The following is a 26,995-nucleotide window of genomic DNA, read 5'->3' on the forward strand; positions in this document are numbered from 1 at the left end:
CACAAAAACTGTTCAGCCAGGCTACCTGGGTTAGAACGGGGTTAACAGTGGCCTTCCCAATGTGTTTGGACAGCAATCCCCAGGAACCCTCACCATTGGCTAGGATGGCTAGGGGAATATCTCAAGGATCATAGTTGCCCACCCCTATAGATTAGACCATTCAGACCTCAGGGCATTCAATTCTCAACAATGGCATGATGGTTCAAGGCAGAGGGATGCAAGCTGGTGCTTGCGGATGGGGAGCATTGCAGAGTGACCATCCTGATTGTGCAGATTTGAAAGCAGTGCCACTAAATCAACCAATGCTTTGCATAAATGACCAAAGTATGCCCTCATAGGAGGACTGGTCATGATGAGATACCATATACAAAGTCCAGTTCTGAATCAGATTTTGTCAACTATTTGAGAAGGCAGTTCTAAGGCCAGAAAACCAGGCAAAACACTGAGAGTTACTAGAATTCATCATGAGCAAATGTCCATAACAACAAACCCCAGGCTCTAGATCAGGAATAGGATGTTGGGCCTTCAAAAGCTTTTGGATTTCAACTCCATTAAGCTCCAACCAAAGATAAGGGATTGTGGGAACTGCAGTCCAATGGAATAGAGCAGGGGTCGGCAACCTCTGGCCCGCGGGCCGGATGCGGCCCATGGAGGCCTGCCGACCAGCCCCTGGCTGCTGTTGCCGTGGCCGCCACTGCTGCCGCAGCCACCCATCACAGCTTTTCGCCGCTCTGGGTGCCACCATTTTGGGCAGCGGCAGGGGGCCTCTGAGGGGCCCTTTGCCATCGCTGGGGCCCTCCAGGAGGGCTCCGACGGCAGCAGGGGGCCTCTGGGGGGCCCTTTGCCGTCGCTGGGGGCCTCCAGGAGGGCTCCGATGGTAGCAGGGGGCCTCTGGGAGGCCTGGTGCCATCGCTGGGGCCCTCCAGGGGGCCCTCCAGCGCTGGCGGCCTCCAGCAGCTTTTTTTTTGGTCTCTGACGGGGCCTGGGGCCCTGTCAGGGGCCAGCAAAGATGGGGAGGCCTGGCCCCTGGAGGGTGGAAGCTCCGCCCCCAGTGTGCGGCCCCGCCCCTGGAGGGTGGAAGCTCCACCCCCTCAGCACGCGGCCCCACCCCAGAGGGTTGAAGCTCCACCCCCAGCTTCGGCCCCCCAGTCGCCTGAGAAACAGCAACCCCGTCCCCAGCTCAAAAAGGTTGCCTACCCCTGGAACAGAGTTCAAAAAATTCCCTCCCTAGCACTAGATGGAGGAGCATATTGGAAACATCTACATCAATTTGCACTGTGGATCCCCTTGTACTACCATGTCTTGTTCAATAGAAAGTGAAGGAGCAGTAGATATAAAAATGTTGTGGTCAGCATCTGACATGTGAATAATAGGCACCAGTGCTGGCACTGATGTTGTGCTTGTGGTGAAGAAATGAACTTTGGAGACCCAACAAAAGCAACAGCTTGACATCCATTCTTATCTTCAGCCATTCAATCCAGATTTCATAGGAAAGTAGGCAACTCCAAAATTCTGGTGCAGGCTATTTGCTGGAGGATTACTGTTCACAGTGCCTTGAAAATATTGTCTTTGGAAGGAGAAAGAGTGATAAACCTTCTAGATCCTTCTTGGTGAGTCTCTGACCTTATGACATACAGCTGACCATTCCTGGAGCATTAATTTCATCACAGTGAAAACATTCAGTGTATCAATTCCAGGGGTTACCCTCAGGCTAAACATGTGGCAGAAATTCTTTTTAGGATGGCTACATGTTAAAAGATGGCTCCTTTGTTCCCTTTCACTTCCTCCTTCCGCTGCTGTCAGCAAACTATCCCATTCATCCCATTAAACCTCTAAAAAACAACGTTCCCAATGAAGCCATTAGTATACATTAGTAATTCAACTATTGGCAGTGTGGACAAGGGTCTCCTGGATGGTTACTGCACAATTTGAGGCATCTCACTCCAAGCTTTGGCCTTTTTCTTGGCCAGAGAAAGCCAGGGTGGTTCAGCAGGACTACATGATGAGAGAGGCAGGCTTGGCAGTGTCCTCACTTCTTTTTCCACGTGATGGACTTCCTGAGAGGCTGCTCTGATAGGCCTTACTAAAAAAAGAGAAAAAGAGAGTGGGGAAAAGTAATGAGCTAATCAGAAAAACAGAGACACACAAATCTCAGAAGATCATGGCCCCTTTTCATCCTGATGATTTTAAAGCAAGGAGTCATAGAATTATACAATTGGAAGAGACCCAAAGAGCCATAAAGTCTAACCCCCTGACATGTAGGAATACATAGTCAATGCACTTCCAAACAGATGGCCATCCAGCCTCTGTTTAAAAACTTTGAAAGCAGTTGCCACAACACTCAGAAGAAGTGTGTTCCAGTGTTGAACAACTCTTACTGGATATGGAACGTCTTTCATCCTGAAGACAACATTCAATTTCATAGTTTTCAGGGACCTGATTTCAGTGGTAGGTTATGTCAAAGGAAGAAGGATAAAACCACCAGCATAGTTTATCTTGAAGTGCTTACTGCCAGTAACCTAGCCTCAGAAGAGGTACTGTAACAATTTGGAATCAGGGAAACCCCCACAAAATGTGGGAAACCAAAAACAATGGTGTCAAGGAGAAGGAAGAAGCCTGGAGAACCAGGATCAGCCCCCTGGATTTGGCCTCAGAGCCTGAGGTTACCCCACCCTACTTAAAAGCAACACTAGTCCAAATACAAATATAACAGGACTTTTAAAAAAACAACAAAAACTGTAAGAGAATAAGACATGCAGCCAAAGCTGCATACATTCCATGCATCTCAGAGTCTAAGGATTATTTCTTTATACTAGGACATACAGAAAGTATAACTATAACATCTAATCAAAGTTTTATTTGCATCAAGCAAAAGGACATTATTACGACTTAGGGGAGTGTGATGGAGTATGCAGTCTTATCATTTCACTTAACATGTGCATTTTGAAACAACGGGAACCCTGTGCATATTGAAACACAGCTGTGGATTTCAGCTGAGTTCTCTTCAAGAACTATCCCACCACTTCTCAGAATTAATACCTTTTGTAGCTGATATTGTCATCTTTGGTTGTATTTTACTCTCAAGTGCACACAGATGGTAAGGGCTGCTGCTTTTCAGTAAGTTCTGACCAGTAAGATTCAGCTGCTATGAAATAAAAGAAAAAACATACACTCATTTATGACAGAATTGAAACACCTAAGTATGATCCATTTCCCCCCTTCAAAACAGGACAGGCAAGATCTGTCTAAACAAACAATGGTCTGAGACCCAGTAGGGAACTCCCAACTATTGTGCTTAATCTGAATCACTAGGCTTCCAAGGAATGCACTAGTCCTCCCCTAAACTCTGCCCTTAAACTCCTCAAAACCCTATCCCTTGGAGATTTTACCCTTCCCAACTCTTTCTTCCATTTGGGAACGTCAACCGATGAAAAGAATCTGCAAACTCTCACCAATACCACCGCCCTCTTCTCACCTTGGAGAAGCTTTGACAACTTAATACCTATCCATAGGGAAATCTGGTTTAATGACATCTGTTGTGATTTGATTCTAGTTTAAGAACCTAATTGCTTAGCTGACATTAAACTAGAGTTTGCCATTCCAGGCACAACTAGTAACTCTGGTTTAAATGGACTACATCTGTTAAACTGACATTCAGCAATCGCACTTGCTAAACCAGGGGTAGGCAACCTGCGGCCCGCAGGCCAGATGCAGCCCGGCGAGGCCTTGGGACCACCCCCAGCCCGGTCCTGCCGCCGATTGCCACCGGGGCCTTTGGCGTCTCACGCGAGGGGCATGGTGGGGCAATTGTCTATAGAAGCCTCAGAAACATGCATTTATCTTAACATTTTTAAAAAAATCAGCAAATTTTTTCGCGTGTCCTCCATTTTTTATTTTAAAAGTGCCCTCCATTTGAAAATTTTGTCCTAAATGTGTCCCGGTTTATTTATTTATTTTTTTAAAAAAATTATTTAATTATTTATTTTTGGGCTTCGGCCCCCCCAGTTGTCTGAGGGACAGCAACCCGGCCCCCGGCTCAAAAGGGTTGCCTACCCCTGTGCTAAACTGACAATAGACCAGAGTTTTCTATCCCAGATGTAGCAAGTAACCACTTGTTTTAAACAGACCAGAACTTTGGTGGTTCTCACAATATTTGCTATTCCATCCATATCAGGAAAATAGTGGTTAATTCAAACTATGCAGCTAAATTCAACTGCTAGTCCTAACTAGAGCAGACATGTTAAATCAATTGCCAAGTGTACACATCCCGTTTATATAGTAGTTCTGTTCCAGTTGGGATTAAAATTTGCATCTGTCACTCTCGTTCACTTCTATCAAATCACAGCTTGGTGTTCCACATGAAATGACACACTGCACTCATAGTAACTGGTCTTTTTCTTCAAGGTAGAAGTAAAATGATGCTTTTGGTAAAATAGCTCTTTGCCAGAGAAGTGCACTGGTAAATTCCACAGAACTCTCAGTGGAGGAAAGCCTAAGATTACACATAAGAGGACTCTGTGATGTCCATCCAAATTCAGCATATTTCAACAGCCTGACTACAGTATGGTTAGTAACAAACCACACAGGACCAATGGATCCAGAATTTTGCACTAGCCATCCGCCATGCAAGCCCAGAGATCACATCTACAAAGAAAATGTGGTTTACCACTTTCCTTGATATCCTCACAAGACAAAGGGCTAGTTTACATGTAATGTGATTTGCTGCAGATTTTCACACATTCACATTGTTTAATAGTTTTAAATTTTCTGTTCATATCCACATCTATTTGCACCTATTCTCCCTCCCTCTGCCAAAAATGCACAGACCTCCAAATCAGTCCAAAGCAGAGAGACGGCTACATGTTTGATAATCCGTATCTATCCTTGCAGACACTTCTTTTCTCTGGAGTTTTTCCCACACACATCCCTAAGCAGTTTTCTCCCCACACACACACCACCGCAAAAGACCTGCAACTCACATTTGGCCAGATCATATTCCAATTGACTGGAAAGAGGAGTATTTTCAGTTATCAAGTGATGGGAAAAATCACAAGGAACGATTGCTTTTTCAAAATAAACAATGGCAGCCTAAATGTATACATGGTATAGTTTCCTATAAGGTGGATATCCCTGTTCCTACTGCATTCTACAGTTAAGACAAAATTCCCGGGATATTACTGCAATATTACGGTGGCTCTACCTTTTCCAGCTGTGAAATACAAGCATGCTTTTTCTCCTCTTGTTCTGCTTTGGTTATGAGGTCCTCGTCTGTTTTTTGCCCTTTGGCAAGAGGATGGCCCTGGAAACCTCTCCTCTTTAGCTTTGCCATTGAAATCCATGCTGGTTCTGATGATGGGGTTTCCAAAGGTGCTGCTGGGCTTTGGTCTAGAAGAAAGAGAGGGAAGAGAGGCCAGTCCAGGTTTTCATATTTATCTTGCTCTCAGAGATATCTTATGTATGCCCTGCTCTAATCTATGACCCCATGGATCAGAACTAGAGCATAGATATGTTATTTTAAAGAGGTAAGGCATTAGTGGTTTTTAAAGTTATCTATTTCTATCAGTTATTACTTCTAAAAATGATTTAACAAAAAGACGTATTAAATTACCCAAAAATTCCAACAAAATTACCTACTCCAGGAATATTTTGAAGAGTAACGTATACAGTCAGCCCTCTGTATCCATGGATTCTTTATCCACGGATCCAACCAGTCACGGCTTTAAAATATTTTTAAAATATATACATTCTAAAACATAAGCCTTGATTTTTGCCATTTTATATAAGGATCACCATTTTACTATGTCATTGCATTTAACAGGACATGTACATTTGTGAATATTGGTATCCATAGGGTTTCCTAGAACCAACCCCAAGCAGATACCAAGGGCCTCCTGTAACACTTAAAAGTCACATTGGTGGGACAAAAGCAAAAAGGAATGAGAAATAGTGGTCCTTGCAATGTGTTGCTTCCAAGCTGTACAGTACTATGAACTTCCTTCTCCTGACTACAAGAGTCTTCTATGCCAACATCAGCTCTCCAGCTGAACAGAATGAAGCCACAGATTCTGGGGAAGCCTTAACTGTAACCTTTTTGGTTTTTGTTTTTTAAAATTACACTACTGAAGATGTTGAAATAATTTTAACATAATAACAACCACTGCATTTTTATTTTCCCTCTCAGAGAAAAGACATTTTCTGTCATCTCTGACCTTGCCTTCGTAACCATAAGGAGCTTAACAGTTACTCCTTCTCCCCAATGAACTAAAGGACTGTGAAGGGTAGGCTAAGAAGCTCAGACAAGAGAATTATTGATGGCATTCCCCACAGGCAATTCCCAGGACTTTTTAAGGGTGGCTATGAATAGGAGAAGCCATAAATCAACAGAGGTTTGGTTCAGGTATCTCAAACATGTTTCAATAGAATGACGGTGAAAAGAAGCATGTCTACAACAGATGTTGCTTTTAGAGTTTTACATCTTTGATGCAATTCCACTATGTCTCATATCAGATGGATAAGTGTTGTGCTGCAGAACTTGGAAATCTGATTTTTAAATAACACTTAATTAAAGATATAGTTCCACAGCACAAAAAGGTCATTATGGTATAGTTGCCATTTAAAAGTAACTCACTAGTCCTTCATTTCTCAAAAGAATTCTGTAGTTCCTTTCTAGTTAGTTTAAAAGCATCAGAAAGCCACTGGTATGTGGAACAAATTATTATTATTATTCCTCCTTCGTCAGCTGGTTGAGCTGGCATGAGTTTGCTTGTTTTTATTGTAATGTTTTTAATGTATTTTAATATGTTTGATTGTATGGATTGCTTTGTTGTACACCGCCCTGATTTCTAGAAGGGCGGTATAGAAATAAAATTTATTATTATTATTATTATCTCATAGTCATCTCAACAACAGTGTACACTGGTCCCCCGAGTTACGAAATACCCAGGTTACGAAATTTTCGGGATACGAATAAATCCCATAGGGATTTATTGTTTCGGCTTACGAAGGTTTTTTCGGGTTACGAAAAAACCCCGGCGCTGTTTTAAATGGAGCCGCGGCACAGCCGCGGCTTTTTCCCCATTAGCGCCTATGGGCTATTCGGCTTACGAAGTATCCCGGGTTACGAAAGCGGCGGCGGAACGAATTAATTTCGTAACCCGGGGTACCAGTGTACAAGGCACTTGGAACATGTGATGTTCCTTTTTCACAATTTAATGAGACTTCATCCCATTTAAAAAAATTAATATTTTAGAATCACGCTGCAAAAGAGAGTGAAATTTTCTCTCATTACGATACCATTGTAATGCAAGTATGGGTTCATCTACAGTGTAAAAATAATGCAATTTGGCATCAAGTGCTGTAGCACCATTTTATGGAATCCTGGGATTTGTAGTTTTGCAAGGTCTTTCACCTTCTCTGACAAAGAGTGCGGTTGCCTCACAAAACTACAAATCCCAGGACTCTGCAGGATGGATCCTTGGCAGTTAAAGTAGTGTCAAACTGCATTATTTTTACAGTGTACATACACCCTTAGGAGTAGATACATCTTCTAAAGAGTGTAATTAATTATGAGATATTAGTTATTTGTAACTAGTTATACCCAAGCTCTATAAACATATAATTAAGCAAACATTTCTGAAGCTGTCCTGTTTTTGTAACAGGAGTACCTGAAGGTTTGCTTATCAGCTGCTTTGTCATCCCTTCCTCTGGTTTGGCCTTGAGGGGAGTCTTCTCTTCCTGGAAGCCAGATTTTGCAAGCACAGCTTTAGTGCTACCTATAATCTTTGGAGCTGGAGTTTCAGAAACTGGTGACTTTGGCTCATCTTTGACAAAGACAGAGGAGGGTCCAGAAACTGACGACGGAAACTTCTTTGGTGGCTCCTGTCGCTGCTTTTCTGTTTGGTATTTGAGTAAAGAAGATGTTCTCCTCAGCTTAACCCCAAATGGGCTCTCACGGCCCTGCAATTCCTCCTTGGGCTGCTCAGTTGCAGAATGTGTGTTTCTATCACCCTTATCAAGTCTTTCTGGGCTGCTAAATAAACACCCTGGCAAATCTAAGTCTAACTGAGGTATTCCTTCAAACAGTTCTGGCTTTATGGGAGAAGAAGGAGAGCTTCTAGGGCAAGTGCTGTCCACAGAACCTGAACCTCCTGAGAGAGACCTCTGCCAAGCTGGAGCAATAGTGAACCTGACTGGCTTGGCAGAAATTGATTTTGTCTGTGTCTGGACAACCTCATCTGAAGCTTTGCTTTCTTCCACCACTTCCATGCTTCCTGACTGATCCCCAGCATCATTATCAAGAAGGCTGCTTTTAGAAGCAATCTCAGCAGGTCTTGGGACAGCTGAAGAAAGGTGACCTGATTTTTGAGAAAGGTTTGCTTCCTGCCTTCCTGAGCTATTGCTCAAAGGAGAGTGACAAAGATCTGTCGAGAAAAACAGTTTTTCACATGCTGCAATCTGAAGTGGAAGTTCTTCTATTTTGGCATTGAATATGGCCAACTCTGGGGAAGCAGCTAGCTGCGTACGGACTTCAAAAAACTGAATTTCCACATTCACAGTCTGTTCTGCTTCTTTGACAGCTGGAATGTTTTCACAGGTTGAAACCATGGCCTTGTCTGTCTCTGAAACCGAATCAGGCTCAGGGCTAAGAGAACTGTTCTCACTATCTTCAGCGCTAACACAATGTTTTGCATCACTGCCATTTCTAGAGTCTTTTGCTTCTTGATCTACTGGTTGTGGATGGGATGCAGGAATAGGTTCTGCTGGTAGATCATGGTCCAGTCCTGTAACATCCCCATGCACAGCAGAAAATGATGAACCACAAAGTCCAGTGGTTTCTGCCTCAGGCTGTAAAGATGCAAAAGTTTCAATGACCTCTTCCTCGGAATTGTGTCGATTCAGCTTGAGGTCATCAGTTGTATGCCCAGTTCTTTTTACTCCTTCCTCTGCCATACCTTCTTTTGTTAGGTCTTCAGGCTGACTGTCCAAAGGCATATCAGTCTCCTTTTTCACATGGCTCTGGGTCTCCAAATCCAGGACCCAATTCCCATCTGCTCCAGGGCCAGCATTCCAAGAATAACGCAAAGCATCAGTAACTCTGGTCATGGGTAGAATATCAGTAGTCCAACTTCCACTTGAGATATTTGCATTCTGGGAGGTTAGGCCTGTACAAGGAAAAAGGAGGAGAAAAACATAATTTCTGACTTCCAAAGCTCACAAATCATTAATTATGTTCCCCACATTCTTTTGGACATGCATGCAAATGCATCCAAACACACATACAAATGTACACTCGCACTGCCATCTTTGAGACTAAATAAGCAAAAAGCTTATTGTAGCATAAGCTTTCATAGACTTGGTTTAGTCTGCAAAAATGTATGCTCCCAGTTTCTTTCTTTCTTTCTGAAAGGTACTACAAGAATCTGTTGCATACCAATATTCCAGACTAACAATAGTTACATCTCTGAATTCAAGACACTGCCATCTTTACCTTTCCAGTCTTTTTCTTGGTTGCCTGCACCTTCAAGTGATTTTGTGTGGCTTGATTTTCCTTCACCAGTTCTGAGAGAGCATTGCTCCTTCTCCAGCGGTTCCATCTGATATGACAAAGAAAAAGAGTCAGAACAACTTGGTGAAAAGAGAAGTGGCTGCTCTTGGAATTTAATGTAAATAACAAGGACTTTTACCCCATGTCAGTACAGACTGGAAAGGGTGGGGCAATCAACTAAAGTGGCAAAATGATGGACATTGTGAAAGGGGATGCATTGGTACCCCACTGGCCATTCCTCTTTGTCAGAAAGAACAACCTGACTGGCACACTTCTTCCCAAGACAGCCTGCAGCCCTAAGGTTTATTGGCGGATACTGTCCCATCACCAGGGTAAACTAAAAATATCCATACTACCCAGTTACATCAGTTTGACACCACACTGGCTGCTGCCACACTGCAGAATTAATGCAGTTTGACACCACTTTAACTCTCATGGCTCCAACCTACGGAGTCTTGGTATTTGTAGTTTGTTGTAGCACCAACAAACTTTGTCTTTCTGAGAGAGAAGGCTACATATAAAAGTGCAGTGACTAATGTGGTGAATTGCATAATCAGAATGCAAATTAATAATGTGCATAATTATAATAATTTGCTTAATATACAAATCAAATGCCCAGATATGAGGGACTGGACTATTGCAACCCTACTTCCATTTGCAGTCTGTAGTGGTACAATCAGATATGCCTCTTCATTATTCTAGCACCTTGTTCTGCTGCTAGCATAGGTCTGGAATTCTTTTAAAGCAATCCTTCTTTTAACAAGTAGGAAGGTCTATAGGAGAGAATCCCAGACCACCATACTGCAAAAGACACCTACCAAAAGACTTGGGGTTTTGTAGGCAAAGGCTTTCTGCTTCCGTGGATTCACTGCCATCTTGTGCCGGGCTGCTGAAGTGTCTAGGCAGCCCAACGGAGTGGCGGGGCTGTTAAAATCAACAGGAAGCGAGTGGCCAGTTGGCAAGGCAGGACTCCCAAGAATTGATGGGGAGACTGGGCTAAGCGGCCTGGAGATGGAGTCTGAGGTGACCTGTAAAATGCAATCAATCAATTATTATGCTTTGTGCTTCCTTTTAAGAATGATAATTAATGTTACTAAAAATAAAAACTAAATCAATCCATTTAGATTAGATAGATTCAGGAACTAAAATATCGTGACATGAACAAGGTATTTTGCAAACAGGTGAGAATCCATCTTGTAACCGACAGGTGAACCAAACAGATCTGAATTATCGCGCTGAAGTAATAGAACCAACCCAATAGGACCACTGTTTTCTCTATTCAATTTTTAATTTTAAAAAAAAATTCCTTTTTAAAAATTACACCTTGCAAACAGCACAAGGAATGAGGTAAAAGCAAGGAGAAAATGCTGTAGGGGATACTGTGCAAACAAAGTAATTTTACTTACAGTGAGAAATATTTGAGTCTGACATCTTCATCCCTGAACCCAAATCTGGCTCTCATCTGGTTCTGGATCCCCATTTGGAAGCATCTATTGTTTTGTCAAACTGATTCTGCACTCAAAAGGCTGAACTCTCCTAAGGCTTTGTTACTGGCAACAAGGGCTTTAAGATACAATTGGCTTGTATTTTTGGTCCCATCCTTTAACCCTTTCCATCTCTGGAATACAGCCCTCAAGAAGATAAGACATCAACTTATTTGAAGTTGAATTCAGTCTTTGGAAAGAGGTTTCCCATCCTTGCCGCATATAGACTGAGTCAATAAATAACAGTATGCAAAGGGATCTTGTAGCATGTTTGAGACTAAATAAATGAAAGAAGCTGGTAGCATGAGCTTTTGGAGGTTCATTTCAGTAGCAGGAAAAGCAGCTGTTTACCTGGTCATCTTCACTGTCTGTCCCACCTAAACTCAAAGAGCTATGGCGCTGGACAGGGTTGGAAGACTGCGGGATAAAATAAGGGAAAAGGATAAGTCAAGGGAAGCATGACACACTATTTTCCAGGATGGTATATAATGGGATCATTACAAGAAACCACAAAAGGGAAAAGCAGAGTTGGGTGGGTTGGGTTTACATAGCAGCTCTCTCACACATACATACACCTTCACAAGTACTGAAAATCATACTGACAATGAAATTGTTCACAGGTATTGACAATACAGTAGCCGGCTTGGTGTAGTGGTTTTGAGTGTTGGATTATGACTTTGGAGACCAGGGTTTGAATCCTGGCTTGGCCAGGTAAACTCATCTCTCAGCCTCAGGATGGCAATGGCAAATCCCCTCTGAAGAAACTTGCCAAAAAGACTTGAAGGCACACAAAACAACAATTGACAATACAGTGGGCATTTGGTATCTGCTTGGGTTTGTTCTAGGATCCCCCATGGATACCAAGATCTGTGGATGATCAAGTCCCATTATAAACACCAAGGGGGGGCTGTTATTGGGATATCTATCACCTCCCAGCACCCCTAAAAAAATTAAATGCCCCTAAGTTGTTTGGGCATGTTTTCTCCCACCCTGGGCCATTGTAGGCCCAGGAGAGGCCTCTTCTATACTATGAAATTTACATCCTGTTAACGTCATGATGCAAAACATTTACTTCCAATTGACTTCATGATGCATTTTTTTTTACTTCCAGTCAAGTTCATGATGCTTCTTTTGGGTCTAACATTGGACCCAGGAAGGCACAAGGCATGGCAAAAACTCAATTTGGGGCCAATTTTATTTTTAAAAAGTGTTTTAGGGTGATGGCACAACAGGAACAGCAGAAGGGTGCAGTTCTTCTAGGTCTTATGGAAGACCAATGCAGTCCCCCAAACCCTGGAAGCTATCCAGATTTATTAGACAAAAGCCTCCCTGTTATACTTTAAGGCATTAACAGCAGCCAGGCACATCTCCAACATGCCCAAACCTGGCTGTTGGTGAGAGCCCCACCTTCAAGCTTTCCAATTTGCCACCGTTCAGGCCAGAGAAGGAGAAGCCAGACATGCTTTCATCATACTGGGATTTAGCTACTGTTAAGCTTAATTTCTTCCATCCCTTTTCCCTTGTGTGTTGCACCTTATTTAGACTGTAAACCTGAAGGCAGATATTGTCAAATTAATTATTTCTAATCCACTCTCCAAAGAGTGTTTTTAGCCAAAAAGCAGAATAATCAATCAATCAATAAACTAAGGCTAAATTTGCAATAGATGTAAGTGATACACTTGCAGAACTGTAGCCTAGGCTGTTGCCACACTGCAGAATTAATGCAGTTGGACAACACGTTAACTGCTACGGCTCATTGCAATGGAATGCTGGGATTAATAGTTTGTTGTGGCACCAGAGCTCTCTGATAGAGAAGGCTAAATATCTTGCATAACTACAAGTCCCAGAATTCCACAGCATTGAGCCATGGCATTTAAAGCAGTGTGAAACTGCGTTAATTCTGCAGTGTAGAGTTCCTTCTAGCAATGTGTCAAATGGCTCACTGGATTTCAAGGGCAGAATGGGATCCTGAATACGACAAAAGCATCTGCCTCACTGAAGTAGGCTTTCACTAGATGGCAATACCTGAAAGACCATCTCCTCTAAACTTGTCTATCCTTTAAGATATGTTATAGGGACTCTGGTACATTGTTGTAGTGTGTCTTCATGTTGTTTCCAACATGGTGACCTAAGGTGAACCTATCACAGGGTTTTCTTGGCAAGATTTGTTCAGAGGGGATTTGCCATTGCCTTTTTCTGAGGCTGAGAGACTGTGACTTGCCCAAGTCACCCAGTAGGTTTACATGGCTGAGTGGGGATTTGAACAAGATGGCACTGTAGCTCTCAACAAGAACATGGCCACTATTACTAATCACAGATTGAGTTACTCTCTTATTATTGATCACATAAAAAGAGAGTGTACATACTTTATTTGTAGAGCAGGTCAGGATGTCATGAAGGGTGGAGATTTCTGGAGGGCTTCTGGGTAACCCATCATCTTCTGAAATGGCACCCGCGTCTTCTGGTTTTTTGCAAGTTATGATAAGAGGGGGTGAACCAAGCTGGATGTTCTCCTGTAACCGAAGCTAGTTTGGAGGGAGGTAAGGAAGAAAAGAACAAAATACCTGGGTTTTGAAAGCATTATTTTTAACTTGAGGAGAAGCAGCTGCCTCAGGAAGAACAGATCTGTTCAAGTTGCTTCTGTCTCCACGTGAAGAGTCAAATAATTTTAGCAAACTGAAAACTGAAGGCAAACAAAATTCCTACCCAAAAAAAAAATACAGTTGGGCATCACTTTTATTGGGACTAGTCAAAATGCACACAAAAGTGAGTACAGTCAGCCCTCTGTATCCGCAGACTCTGCATCCACAGATTCAAGCATTCAACCTTGGTTTTGCTATTTTATACAAGGGTTGCTATTTTACAACACCACTGTATATAATAGGACCTGAGCATCTATGGATTTTGGTATTCACTGTGGGTCCTGGAACCAAACCTCAGAGCCCACTGTATGCTTTTCACTTCAACCAAACACTTTCAATCTGATTTCTTCACCTCTTGGCAACTGCACTGCAAAGCAAGCAATCTAAATGTGAACACAAGTCAGACGAGCTCCTTGTTTAGCAGAAAGAATGGGGATCTTTCCAGTATTTCTGAGTGCCTCTGTGTTGAATTCAGAATAGCTTACTTCACCCCTGAACTCCTATCCTTGTGCTTTCAAATCAGCAGAGTGCAGCCTCTGCCAGGAACATGATACGGAAGCAATCAGGGAAATCTGGGCATGTGTCCTGACAGGAAGGAGGCAGCTCAGCAGAAGGCAGTGGCCTTGACAGATAGCAACAGAAAAAACAAAATGGTTATTAAGAGCTGGCCAACAGATCTGTCAGTTCTCCTGCCTCACAAACAGGACATGTCAAGGATCTCTGGTGGGACAGAATCAATGTGTAAGGCAGCAGAACATGAACATCATCCCAGAACAAACACCAACAGTGAGTCAACCTGGTGCCCCAAAAGATGAAATGATGAACCATGGGGTCCACACTTTCTCCTCTTAAACAATGAATTAATACGGCAACCAAGAATGTGCACCCCAAATGCATGCACAATACAAGTGCCTTTACTAGTAAATTTTAACATTTCCAAATACAGGATGAGTCTCTCTTATCCAGAATCCCAAAATCCAAAATTGTATACACAAAATATAAATGAATTTTATGTTGAGATTTGGGTCCCATTTCCAAGACATCTCATTATCTACTGTATATGCAAATATTCCAAAAATCGAAAAATCTGAAATCCAAAACATTTCTGGTCCCAAGCATTTTGGATGAGGGACAACCAACCTGTAGTAAAGGCACATATTTCAAACCTGAGTCTCGGGCATTAGCAGAGTTCAACATTTTCTGCAGGCATTTGAGACTCCAAAAGCTTTCTCCTCTTGGAAAAATTTGGATGATATGCCACATGGCACCACCTTGCTAATGGATTCAAACAGGTCTGAGAATACTTATTATACCAGAAAACACTCTCATCAGAGTCTCTGGCAAGGGGAGCCTTGTTTACCCATTTGAGATATAACATCATATTGTGGACAGCAGCTGTCGGAAGTGTTCGGCCTTCTTCCTCTATTGGGTTGAATAAAATCAAAGCCTGCCTTATCAGCACAGTGCTCAAAACACATGTCAGAAGAAGTTCCTGTCATCCTGCTTAACTTTGTCTGGCTTGCCAAACAGAGCACAATGGTCTTCGGGGCAAATCTCAGCTGATAGTTTGAGTCCAAAAGCTGTCTTACATATTTTATCAAAGATGAATAGCTAAATCTTGGAAGATTTAAAGTGGGGTGTGGGGGGGCAACTGTGTTCCTGCAGATTATTGGGCTGCAGTTCCCATCAGCCTTGCCAATGGGGAGGAAAGTGGGACCTCCAATCCTGCAGCATCTGGAAGACCACAGTTGCCAACCCCCAAATTAGTAGATACACAAGTTAATACATGAGATGAAAACTTGACTGTCTCTTCAACAACAAGAGTGCAATAGGAAATTATTGATCCCATTTAAGTACAACAATACCAAATGCCACCTAAAGACTAAAATGTCTATCCGTGTACATCACGGGCCCTTCAGAAGATGTTGAACTACAAATACCATTGGCTCTGGTCAGCATAGCCACAGGTGAGGAATTATGCGGATTATAGTGCAAGAGCATTTGGACACTTGGATGGCACACTTGGATGGATGGATAGATGATAAATGGTCTCTATTTGGTCAGGAATATATACTTTTCCTTTCCTTTTCTTTTTTACAGATGCTGATTTCAGACTAGGAATATACATTTTGACTTATTTTTGTTCAATTATTTTAAAAGTTTCCTCTCTGCTAGGCAAGTTTACAAGAGTTTTTACACATTTCTGGAAGCCTTTGTATACTTTGAGATTTCTCTAACAAAAACCCACTTTAGTTTTTATGAAGAAAAAAAGCTTTTGTTTTATGTGAAATGTTGTTTTTGTGCAAAAATCTAATTCTCTGCATAAAACACAACTTTTGTGCAAATGATTTTATTGGTAAAAAACCCCCCAATAATCCTGAAATGTAAAAAACCTTGCAACAATTGAGCATGTTCTATGGGGTGTCTCAATGTTTCAAGTTATCCTTTCTACTTCGAACAATCTGTGTTTATCTATGTGCACAATCCATGATTATCTTTAAAATCTTACATATTCCCCATCCTCTTTCACCTCTTTCTTTCCTTTCCTTTCCTTTTTCTTTCTTTTCGGATTTACAATAAAAATCTCAGAATTAAAACAATAGCTGTGTAAAATACTTTTCAAATGAAAAGCTATGAGTCACAGCAGAAGGGAAAGTCTTCTTACCTGCAAGGCTTTCACATTCCCTGGAAGGTTTTCTTGTGAGCATGTTTTGTCTGCTACATCTGGTAATGATTCAAAAATGAAGACACTGTCATGCGATAAGGCTTTGTTTCCCATGCTCCCTTTGGATCTGAAAGGCAAGGAAGGGGAAGGATCTTTTTGGATGTTTCTGTAATGCCATATTTTTCTAAAGTCCTGTGGTTTCTCGAAGGGCTTTGCAGACATTTCTGTACAATAATGTTCACATAAAGTAGCAAGAGGCATGACCTAGCAGCTAGCAAGTCTCTGGTTTTCTCCCAGCTGTTGACAACACTATGCAGCTTTTCACAACTGGTATCTGGGTTTGCTTGGTTTTCCTCTTTCCTCTTCATACATCTGGAGACTTAAGTTTACAATATTACTGTGAGGAGGGCCAGTCTGATCTGTCTACTGAGGAGATGAGGCCTAGGTTAAGCCTAGGCTAAGCAAAAACAATTTGCAAAACCAACTTGGCCAGCAAGTTCAATGCTAAAATGAGATCAGAACTGTTCAGTTATCCAAGTATTATTACCTTGACGCAATGTTTAGAGGTCCCCTCCTCCTGTTTCCACTGAGCAAAATGGGACCTCCAGACAGCATCCATCTAACAAACTGAGATACTGACTTGTTTGTTGTTGCTGTGTGCCTTCAATGCATTTCTGACTTATGGAGACCCTAAGTCGAACCTGTCATGGAGTTTTCTTGGCAAGATTTATTCAGAGGAGGTTTGCCATTGCCTTCTCTTAAGGCTGAAGTCTTGCCCAAGGTCTCCCTGTGGATTTCATGGCCAGGCAGGGAATCAAACGCTGGTTTCCAGAGTCATAATCCAATGCTCAAACTACTATGCCATGTGCTGTGTTGATTTGACCCCCTCCCTTTTTCTACCTACTAACTCAGAAGAAAGTTACTTTGGAGTTCCATCTGCACTTCCCACCCGTTTCTATATAATAGAGATGGGATCTAAGTCTAAATGTTAAATTCATTTATGTTTCATATACACCTTATACAAAGAGCCTAAAGGTAAATTTATACACACTATTTCAAGATTTTAAATAATTTTGTGCATGAATTTTGTGTACACTGAACCATTCGAAAGCAAAAGTATCACCATCTCAGGCATCCATGTGGATAATTTTGGACTTGGAAGTATTTCCAATTTTGGAATTCCGGATAAGGGAGCCTCAACCTGTATTTGTCTGCAATACAGCAGCAGTTTAGATCATGACAGTAATAAGATTTCGGCTAAATATATATATATATATGCCTCAGTATCCCTGCTAATTAGTTCTGTCTGGGCAAATTTCAGACAACAGGCAGTCAAATCCCATATCTAAGCACTTCTGTGAGTTTAAACAGTCCAGGGGAGGTTTTAACCGCACTAGCTGTTTTGAGGCATGCTGGGAATGGAAGAAAGGAAATTCCTGACATTCCAGCAATGGTTGCACTGGGATTTGTTTGTGCACCAACTTGAATGAAATGTATTGCTTGGAGTGTAACAATTCCTGTTTTTAACCTGTCAGCACAAGATATCTGTGCAGTCTTACCCTGGCTCAGTTGGCAAATGGAGAACACTGGAGTTGAGGTTAGGGGCACTGAGGTCACTACTGGATTGGCTCGGCTTCAGTTTGGCCTCTCCCAGGGGAGATGGCACCTCTCTGTTTTTCTTCTTCTTGGCAAAGAAGTTCTTAAAACTCTGAAATTTGGATTTTTTCTTCCCTGTGCAAAGAAAAGGGAAAAAGAGGGGAGGGGAAGAAAATGGCATCATTTAAAAGTTGGTTGTTGTTGTTGTTGCCTTCAAGTCACTTCTGACTTATGGTGACCTTAGAGCAAACCACCTATCACAGGGTTTTCTTCACATGTTACTTCCGAGGGGATTTGCCACTGCCACCTCTGAGAGAGTATCCACCCAGTGGATTTTCTTGGCCAAGCCAGAATTCGAACCTGATTTTCCCAGTGTCCTAGTCCAATGCTCAAACCACTATGCCTTGTTGGCTCTCTGTAAAAGTTGATACTGGCATACGTTCTTCCTGAGCAACAGTTCTCTCCATATGTAAACCAGGTCTATGAAAATCTACATCCTCTTTCACATAGTCTCAAAAGTGCTACAAGATCCCTTTGCATCCTGATATTTCAGACTAACACAGCTATGTCTCTAAAATGAACATCAAGAAAAGAAAACTAACAAATACAGATGATTTACATAACTATAAAGTGGATGGAATGGTTAAAGTTTTTCTATAATTTGGCTTAAAATGAAAATGGAGTCTGTAGTCAAGAAATTAGAAGAAGAGTAGGACTTAGAAGGGCAGCTAAATTTCTCAAGTGTAAAGATACCAAATATAATTCGATACCAAAGTCAGAATCATCCAGGCTATAGTATTTATGATTTATGTATATGGTTATGAAATCTGAACGGTGAAGGATGTTGACAGGAAGTGAATCAACTTATCTGAAATGTGATGCTGGAGAAGAGGTCTATGGATTGCCAATGGACTGACTAGGCTTCTTCTCTGCTGTCCTCTTGCCAGAAGACAAAGACTGGGCTGTGTTTGAAGGAGCTTTTAAGCAGAGAGGGCTTCTTTTGTTGCTTCTTCTACTGATGTGCTTTAATTGCATTTTAGTTATTTTTAATAGTTTTTAATTGTTTGAGTGCCACTCACTATTAGAAATGTGGGGATATAAATCCAATAAATAAATAATAAATTATTTTGATCAAAAGGATACCCGCACTCAAATTTCTCTAGCAGAGTGGTAGGCAACATATTACTAACATGTGACCCTCCAGATGCTGCTGAATTGAAATCCCCATCAGTCCTTTAAAGGACAGCCAATGTTGCACATCTGGAGGGTTTACCTATACCTTCCAGGACATGGCCCCTCCACTGCTTTGATGCAGACCTCTGGGATGCTTTGGTGCATACATGTTTGTCCATGCTGACTGGAGGATGTTGGAAGTTGTCTTTCAAAGAAAGTAAAATTTTCAAGTTCTGGGAAGATGTCATGAGACTAGCAAAGCAAGGCCCAATCCATGTCCTATTCTTTGGCTGAACAGGGACAGTTGATGTAAATAAATCCAGACAGCTGGAGAATTTCTTTGAAAACAAAGCATCATTTCAATGGGTAATTGTCTCCTCCATCCACTCCCCTTGCTATTTATTTTGCAAGCAACACTTTCAGTTTACTCATGCCAACGTGAATGGAAGGGGCAAGACAGTGCCATCATCAGCTGCTGCTGAGTGGGTCAGACAGTAGCTACTTTGAGAAACAAACAATGAGCCAAGAGCTACTATCTGTCCTCTCTCTGCCTTGCTCTGTGGACGCAAGACGTCAGCCACAAGGGCTACACTCAGCGTGGCTAAAATCACATCTTTGGACACAATGACCCTCTTTATTCTAGAGACTGTGAGAAAGAAATGCAGATAAATGTGACACCTTTTGCTGCATCAGCTTCTATGCATTTCCAACTGTATGCACTGTGGAGTTTCTCAAAATTCCAAACAGCTTTCTAATGCATGGATACAATGTGTTGCAAATGCATATGGATGTGTTGTGTTTTTTTCAGAGCTGGAGGAAATTCCTTTTGGGGAGAACTACAATTCCCAGAATTCCAGGGGCTGCGATCCCTATGCTTTTCCAAACCTTGTTTATATTAATGCTTATTCTACTCCATATTTTGGACATAGTCCTCCATAGTCACATTCTATAAAGATAATGTAAGGACCACTCTCAATGTTAGTATTCTCCCCATGTTTGATGTATAGATGGCATCTATTTTTAAAGATTAGGGAAAGTTTTCTTTCAAAATCACATTGACGATACACATTTTTCTAAAATGAATGAAGATCATATATATATATATATATATATATAGTAGAAGCAAAAGGTATACAAATTGTTTAGAGGGAGTTGTAACTACTGTTTGAGGAAGGGGAAAGTCATTACAGTTTATGTTTAGCTCTTAGATTCGTTAAGTTTTGTAATGGCATTTTTTATTGTTTGTAGTATGTATGTCATTTTGGATTTATATATAAAACCAATTCGTGCATTGTTTTTGTTTGTTTTTGCTTGTGTTTACTCAAAATGATTTATTAAAATAATGTTTAGTTTTTGATGGCAAATTCAGACCCTGCTACTTGGAGAGAACTTAGGCAAACAGCCAGTCAGTAGTTGTTTTACGTCTTCTTTTCATGGTTCTATTGCTGCTGTTGTACTACTATAGCTTTGCAGATCCTTGCAAGTGGAAAGGTCAGATAGATATACTAATTAAATAAATAAATACAGATACAATCAACCAAGAGAAGAGGAGATAAAGGAGCCCTTTGACAAAGTGCCAGGTATTTGATTCAGGTTATACAGGAGAAGACAGACAACTGAATAACCTGCAGTCAACCAAGTGTATGCCTGCTGGGATGGGGGACAGTCAGGTTAATCCTAGGAGGTCCTAGGTATCAGTCCCTAGGGCTGGCATATCTTAAAAACAGTTGTTAAAATAATAATATATTCACTTACTTGAAAATTCCTCCCCCACATCTTCACCCTCCAGTGGCTCTATGAGATCCATTGGTCTGGCCGCCATAATGCAGTTGCTGAAAATTCAGAATAAAGAAGAAGGTGATAATACTGCAATACTGCAATAGATGTAACACAATCTATAATACCAATGAGATACAGAGAGCATTTCATGCCCAACAAAGAATCCAGATGCACTTCCACAGAACCACAGTGTGAACCAGAGTGCACAAACTAAGCCAGAGAGATTTCATGACTGGATTTGCGCAGGAGCCAGTTTTCCGCTCACTTTTCAATAACACACCGTTCTCTGGCCAAAACTAACAAACAGCTTTGCTCCTCAAGAGGGAACATCCCACTTCTCAGGAAGCTTGGGTCAATGTTTGCGTAAGGGGAAAACACCTATTAAATGCCTAGAATTAAAAAACAATTGCAAGAACCCCACCGAGCCAACTGTGTCAGGAGTGGGCAAAGTGTTTATGTGTCCCTTGATCCATTCAGACTCCTTCTTAATGCCTTTCTCAAAAGGGTGGATTGCTTCCATGCTGAAAGCCACCAGGAACAGCAGCAGTTCGTTTTTTAAATGAGGTGGGATACAAATAAATAAATAAATAAATATTATTATTATTTAGTCCATCTATATATCACATTTCTCTTAGAGTGGGACCTAAAGCAGCTCCCCGCAAAAATACTGTAGGGCTTCTGCACTGTTTTCTTTTTTAAAAAACAAACACCCGTCTTTTTGGAGGGGGATATTTTTAGCAGTCTGATATGGCCCATGAAGGGTCCTGGGTTTTTTAGGCTTTGGGGCTCAGTTGTTGTTCTTAGCTGCCCTTAAGTCAACCTCGACTGGTGGTGACCCTGTGGATGAGACATCTCCAAGCCTCCCTGTCCTCCATTGCTCTGCTTAAGTCTTATAGATTCAGGCCCATGACCTCCTTAATTGTGTCTATCCATCTGGCATGTGGTCTTCCTCTCTTTCTAGTGCCCTCCACTTCTTAGCATTATTGTCTTTTCCAATGAGCCATGCCTTCTCATGACAGAGTATGCCATGTATGACAGTCACCTTGGCTTCCAGGGAGAGTTCAGGCTTGATCTGTTCAAGGACCCATTTGTTTGTCTTTTTGGCTGTCCACGGTAGCCTCAGCACTTGTCTCCAGTGCCACAACCCACTGCAGTTCCCTGATCCTAGACTATATAGCCAAGTTTTACATTTAAAATTTCAAAGCTCTTGTGTATGCTCGGGGATCCACAAAATTACATGCCGGAAAATATGGTCCCTGGCAGATAATGTGGCCGCTAGTATAACATCAAGCCAATCTAAGTTTTTGTAGTTTAGGGCATGTAGTGTGTTGAAAGGAGGTTTCTAGCCATCAGGACTATTTAAGAGCATAACAAGAGCCTTGTGGCATCTCTGCAACATAACAAGCGCCATACTGGACCAGAACAAAAGCCTCTCTTGTACAAAATTCTGTTCGTGCAACAGCCAATCAGTTACCTATAGGACAACTGGCATAATGCCCAACCAAGATACAGAACACAAACTATATAAAAAGTAGTGGAAGCAAGAAAAGGGGGGAAGGTTTTGCTTGTGTGTCAAGATAGCTTAGCCTTTCAAAACCCAGCAGCCTCTAGACATTTTGGACCTAATTCTCCTGGCCACTAGCCATGCAGGATGTTGTATTCTCAAAACATCAAGTTGGGGAAAGCTGATCTCCAATAAACAAAAAATTCTGCATGAACTATTTTGAAGTATTCTGCTGTACATATATAGTGGGCCCTTGGTATTCGCCTCCAGGTTTGGTTCCAGGACTTCCCATGGATACCAAAATCAAGTCCCATTAAATATAGCAAAGCATAATAAAATGGTGTCCCCCTTATATAAAATGGCAAAATTAAGGTATGTATGCTTTTTGGAATTTACATTTTAAAAAATATTTTCAATGCATGGATGGTTGAACCCATGGATAAGGAATGTGTGGATACAGAGGGCCAGCTGTAATTATAAAAAGCTGTTTGGGAATTTTGAAGCTGTATTAGAGTTGGTCCTCTGTATCCACAAATTCTGCATCCATGGATTCAACCATCCACAGCTTGAAACTATTTTTTTTTTTAAATTCAAAAAGCAAACCTTGATTCTATCTTTTTTTTAAATAAGGGACATCATTTTACTACATCACTGTATACAATGGAACTTGAGCATCAACGGATTTTGGCATTCATGGGGGGTCCTGAGCCAAACCCCAGCAAATACTGAGGGCTCACTGTATTAAGATCCTTTGATTCCTGAATTCCACTGGATCCAATGAAACCAAGAACCAGATCTAACAATTCAGAGAAACCAAAGGATGGCTGGATGTAGCATTAGCTGCAAAATACCTTTCAGTAGCATAAGTTTATTTAAATTGGTATGCTTTATTAGAGGCTTTCATTTGAGCGTTCCAAAGTCGCAGCTTAGCAATGAAACCACTGGACCAACTTTCTGGTATGTCCATACCAAAGAAATCACACTCACTCCTCACCCTGTTTTCATTACACAGTTGACAAAGCAGTCCTACAAAACATCAACTCCAAACTTAAAAATTAACCATTATGTTTTCAGTCAAAGACTAGTGTACCAACCAAGCAATTTCCATTTGCATGTCAAACTGTTTAGAGCACGAAGATGACTTAATTCCAAGCATATCCCAAAGGTTACACAAATGGAAGGCTTTCTTTTCTCAAGAAATCAGTTACAATCATTTATCAACAGTCCAAATTGCTCCACAGTTATCAAAAGTGGGAAATTGTTTTCAGCTTTTAGGTCGTATTGAATTTGGGAAACATTTCTAGGGGCTGTATTCCAGTGGTGAGTAGATCCAAACGCTAAAAAGACCAAAATGACAGCGCATCTTGTCTTAAAGCTCATATTGCCAGTAACTAAGCCTTTGGAGCGGTTTTCAAGCTTTTAGTATTAAAGAAGGGAAATTGCAAATTCTTAGAAACCGCCCAACATTTGTATCATCAAGAAGGGGCCATGACCATGAGATTAGGACCTGAGAAAGCTGAATTTGGCCCGAGAGTCTGAGATTGCCTGCACTATCCTTTTAATAACCTTTACAACTAGCTTGCAGGGTAGAGCCAGTTATTATTATCCCCATATTATCCCCACAATAAGACTGAGGGTGAAGACCACATACTGAGTTAGCAGCAGAAAAACAAGGACTGCAGAATCCAATCATTCAGCCCAGATTTTCATTTAAGCACAAGACTAGTTATTGTGGGTAACAAGAAATTATATTTAGGTATGCAGGTTAGCTGGCAGAGGGATTGAACATGCATGGCAGAACCAGAGGGTGCTGCCACACTGCAGAAATAATGCAGTTTGACACTGCTTCAACTGTTATGGCTTCATCCTATGAAATCATGGGATTTGTAGTTTGTTTTGAAACCACACCTCTCTGACAGAGAAAGCCAAATATCTCACAAAACTACAAATCCCATCATTCCATAACACTGAGCCATGGCAGTCAAACTGCATTAATTCCACAGTGTAGAAGCAGCCTAAACTGACTGCCTAAGGACCGAAGCCACTGGCTACAAGAAGAAAGATGGGGCTCCCCTCTGTTAGCCCTCAGCAGACGAGGAGAAGTGTTTGCAAGCTACTACATTTTATTGACAAGACTGGATTAGCCATCACACAACTGTCTTGTACCCAAACCCCCCCCTTTCGCTTTTTGTGTGTGCAAACAATGCCAAAACAAAGCTTTGTGTACTCTGTCTATAATTCAAAACTATAGGTCACATTCTGTGCTGTGATAAGACCGGGATGGGAAGTTTGCTGTTAAGCATCCCAACTAATAATAACTAAGCACTGCAGAAATAATGCAGTTTGACACAGCTTTAACTGCCATGGCTCCATCCTATGGAATCCGGGGATCTGTAGTTTGCTGTAGCACCAGAGCGCTCTGACAGAGAATGCTAAATGCCTCACAAATTTGCCAATCCCAGAATTCCCTAGCATTGAGCCGTGGCAGTTAAAATGATGACAAACCGCCTTAATTCTGCAGTGCAGATTAGACCTAAGAATGGTCTTAAGGAAGTCTGGTTTAGTTAACCAGGTAAGACTTCATTTCAATACAAACACTATCCTGAGATCATCATGAAACTGGGTCTTTTGCTAGCAATGCTTTTCACCAAGCCTATGAGACAGGACAATTCTGCTTGCATTTTATTCAGATGATTTGTTTTAGAAGAATAAAATATTTCTGTCCTCAACTCTGGCTGGAAATACAACAACACAGCTTTTCGAATGAGAACTGGGTGAGATTTGAGTCCACATTCAGTAAACTTTTGAGGAAGTGCCTTGTAGCCCTTAGCACAAGTAAAACAAAATCTAATAGAAAGCAGCTGGCTTGGCAGGCCGCTGCTCGCCTCCCCCATGTAAGGGGAGGAAATGCTTCTCATACAATTACACGGGCTTAACTGGAAAAGCCAAAGGGAATGAAAGACAGGGCAAATTTCTCCAGCAAAAAGAAATGAAAATAAATGGTTTGGCACATAGCAGTGCAAGCTTGGGGAAACAAATGCCTCTTTGAGCCACTGAATTTCAAGCTACACTAAGCCCACATGGTTCACTTTTTCTGCCCAATTATATATCATCATTTGTTCAGTCCAAGTTGGTGGACAAGCCATATCATATGATCCTAGGAGGAGAGTGGCTTTTGTATTGATATGAATCAATACAAAAAATACAGGCCATACTGTTTGTATTGATATTGTATTGTCCAAGCCATGGCGTTCCCCATCATCATGTATGGATATGGGAGCTGGGCAGAGAAGCAAACAGATAAGAAAAGAATCGATTCATTTGAGATGCTGGATAAGATTACTGAGGATACCATGGATAGCCAAAAAGACAACAGGTCCTAGAACAGATCAAACCAGAAATCCCCCTGGAAGTCAAGATGACAAAAGTGAGCATGTCGTATTTTGGACACATCATAAGGCATGACTCACTCCAAATACAATAATGCTTGGATTATTTGTATGCCGATGACACTCAGCTGTATCTCTCCACCCCTGACCTTTCGACGGGGCTTGAACAGCAAGTTTCTTCTTGTCTGACTGCCATCTCTCAGTGGATGCGGCTTCGGCGCTTGAAGCTCAACATGTCTAAGACTGAGCTTCTCGTCTTTCCACCTAAACCCACCCTTCATTATTCCTTTTCTGTTTCTGTCGACGACACTTCTATTCAACCGGTTCATCAAGCCCGCAGTCTTGGCTTCATTTTTGACTCTTCTCTGTCATTTATTCCCCAGATCCAGGCCACCGCAAAGACCTGTAGATTCTTTCTCCACAACATTGCCAAGATCCGTCCATTCCTCTCAATCTCTACTGCCAAGACTCTAGTCCATGCCCTAGTGGTTTCGCGACTAGATTATTGTAACCTCCTTCTAACAGGGCTTCCTCTTTCACACCTCCATCCTTTAATCTCTGTCCAGTATTCAGCTGCCCGTATTGTCACATCCGCTCGCCGCTTTGACCATGTTTCTCCTCTTTTATCCTCCCTTCATTGGCTCCCCTTCCCCTTTCGCATCCGATACAAGCTTTTGTTACTGACTTTCAAAGCCCTCCATGGGTTGGCCCCTCCTTACTTATCTGACCTTCTTTCTCCTTACATTCCTACTCGCACCCTCCGCTCTGGTAGTCAGGGTCTCCTGTCACAATGTAGGACTACCACTGCCCCCTCCCGAATTCGTCCCTTCTCGCTTGCTGCCCCTTACTCCTGGAACCTTCTTCCCCCACATGCACACCTCATCACTTCTCTGCCCAGTTTCAAAACTGAATTAAAGACTATACTGTTTAGAGAAGCATTCCCAGAGGTGAGACCCTCTCTGACCCAGGAAGCCTCCTTCTAACCATCCATCAAGAAGCCAAGCCCTTCCTCCAGTCCATCTGCCTTGGTCCAGGCCTCGGAGGTGGAGAAGATCTGCTGGACCTGATCCTATTCCCCACCACCACTCCCTTCTCCTTTTGTGTCGTGTCTTTTAGATTGTAAGCCTGAGGGCAGGGAACCGTCTGACTAAAAAAATTGATGTACAGCGCTGTGTAAACTTACAGCGCTTTATAAATAAAGGTTAATAATAATAATAAT

The 26,995-nt window shown here is 41.8% G+C and overlaps 1 protein-coding gene across 4 annotated transcripts in view; it reads right to left on the reverse strand.

The window, feature by feature from the left end:
* Positions 1-1,100: 1,100 nt before the first annotated feature.
* The window catches only part of KIAA1210 (KIAA1210 ortholog), a 44,163-nt gene continuing 18,268 nt past the window's right edge, over positions 1,101-26,995 (reverse strand). For 3 of the 4 annotated variants that reach the window (XM_042480010.1, XM_042480011.1, XM_042480008.1), the window contains exons 2-12: positions 20,860-20,936; positions 17,895-18,066; positions 16,336-16,462; positions 13,395-13,553; positions 11,380-11,445; positions 10,363-10,572; positions 9,488-9,593; positions 7,665-9,161; positions 5,201-5,385; positions 3,040-3,145; positions 1,101-2,083 (exon numbers count right to left, since the gene is read on the reverse strand). In XM_042480010.1, the coding sequence (XP_042335944.1) occupies positions 1,917-2,083; positions 3,040-3,145; positions 5,201-5,385; positions 7,665-9,161; positions 9,488-9,593; positions 10,363-10,572; positions 11,380-11,445; positions 13,395-13,553; positions 16,336-16,462; positions 17,895-18,066; positions 20,860-20,926 (2,862 nt within the window). In that variant the 5' untranslated portion in view covers positions 20,927-20,936 and the 3' untranslated portion in view covers positions 1,101-1,916. The remainder of the gene's footprint in view (positions 2,084-3,039; positions 3,146-5,200; positions 5,386-7,664; positions 9,162-9,487; positions 9,594-10,362; positions 10,573-11,379; positions 11,446-13,394; positions 13,554-16,335; positions 16,463-17,894; positions 18,067-20,859; positions 20,937-26,995) is intronic. The other variant, XM_042480009.1, reaches the window with a different exon arrangement.

Source organism: Sceloporus undulatus, chromosome 7 (genome assembly GCF_019175285.1).
Source record: "Sceloporus undulatus isolate JIND9_A2432 ecotype Alabama chromosome 7, SceUnd_v1.1, whole genome shotgun sequence".
NCBI classification, from domain to species: domain Eukaryota; kingdom Metazoa; phylum Chordata; class Lepidosauria; order Squamata; family Phrynosomatidae; genus Sceloporus; species Sceloporus undulatus.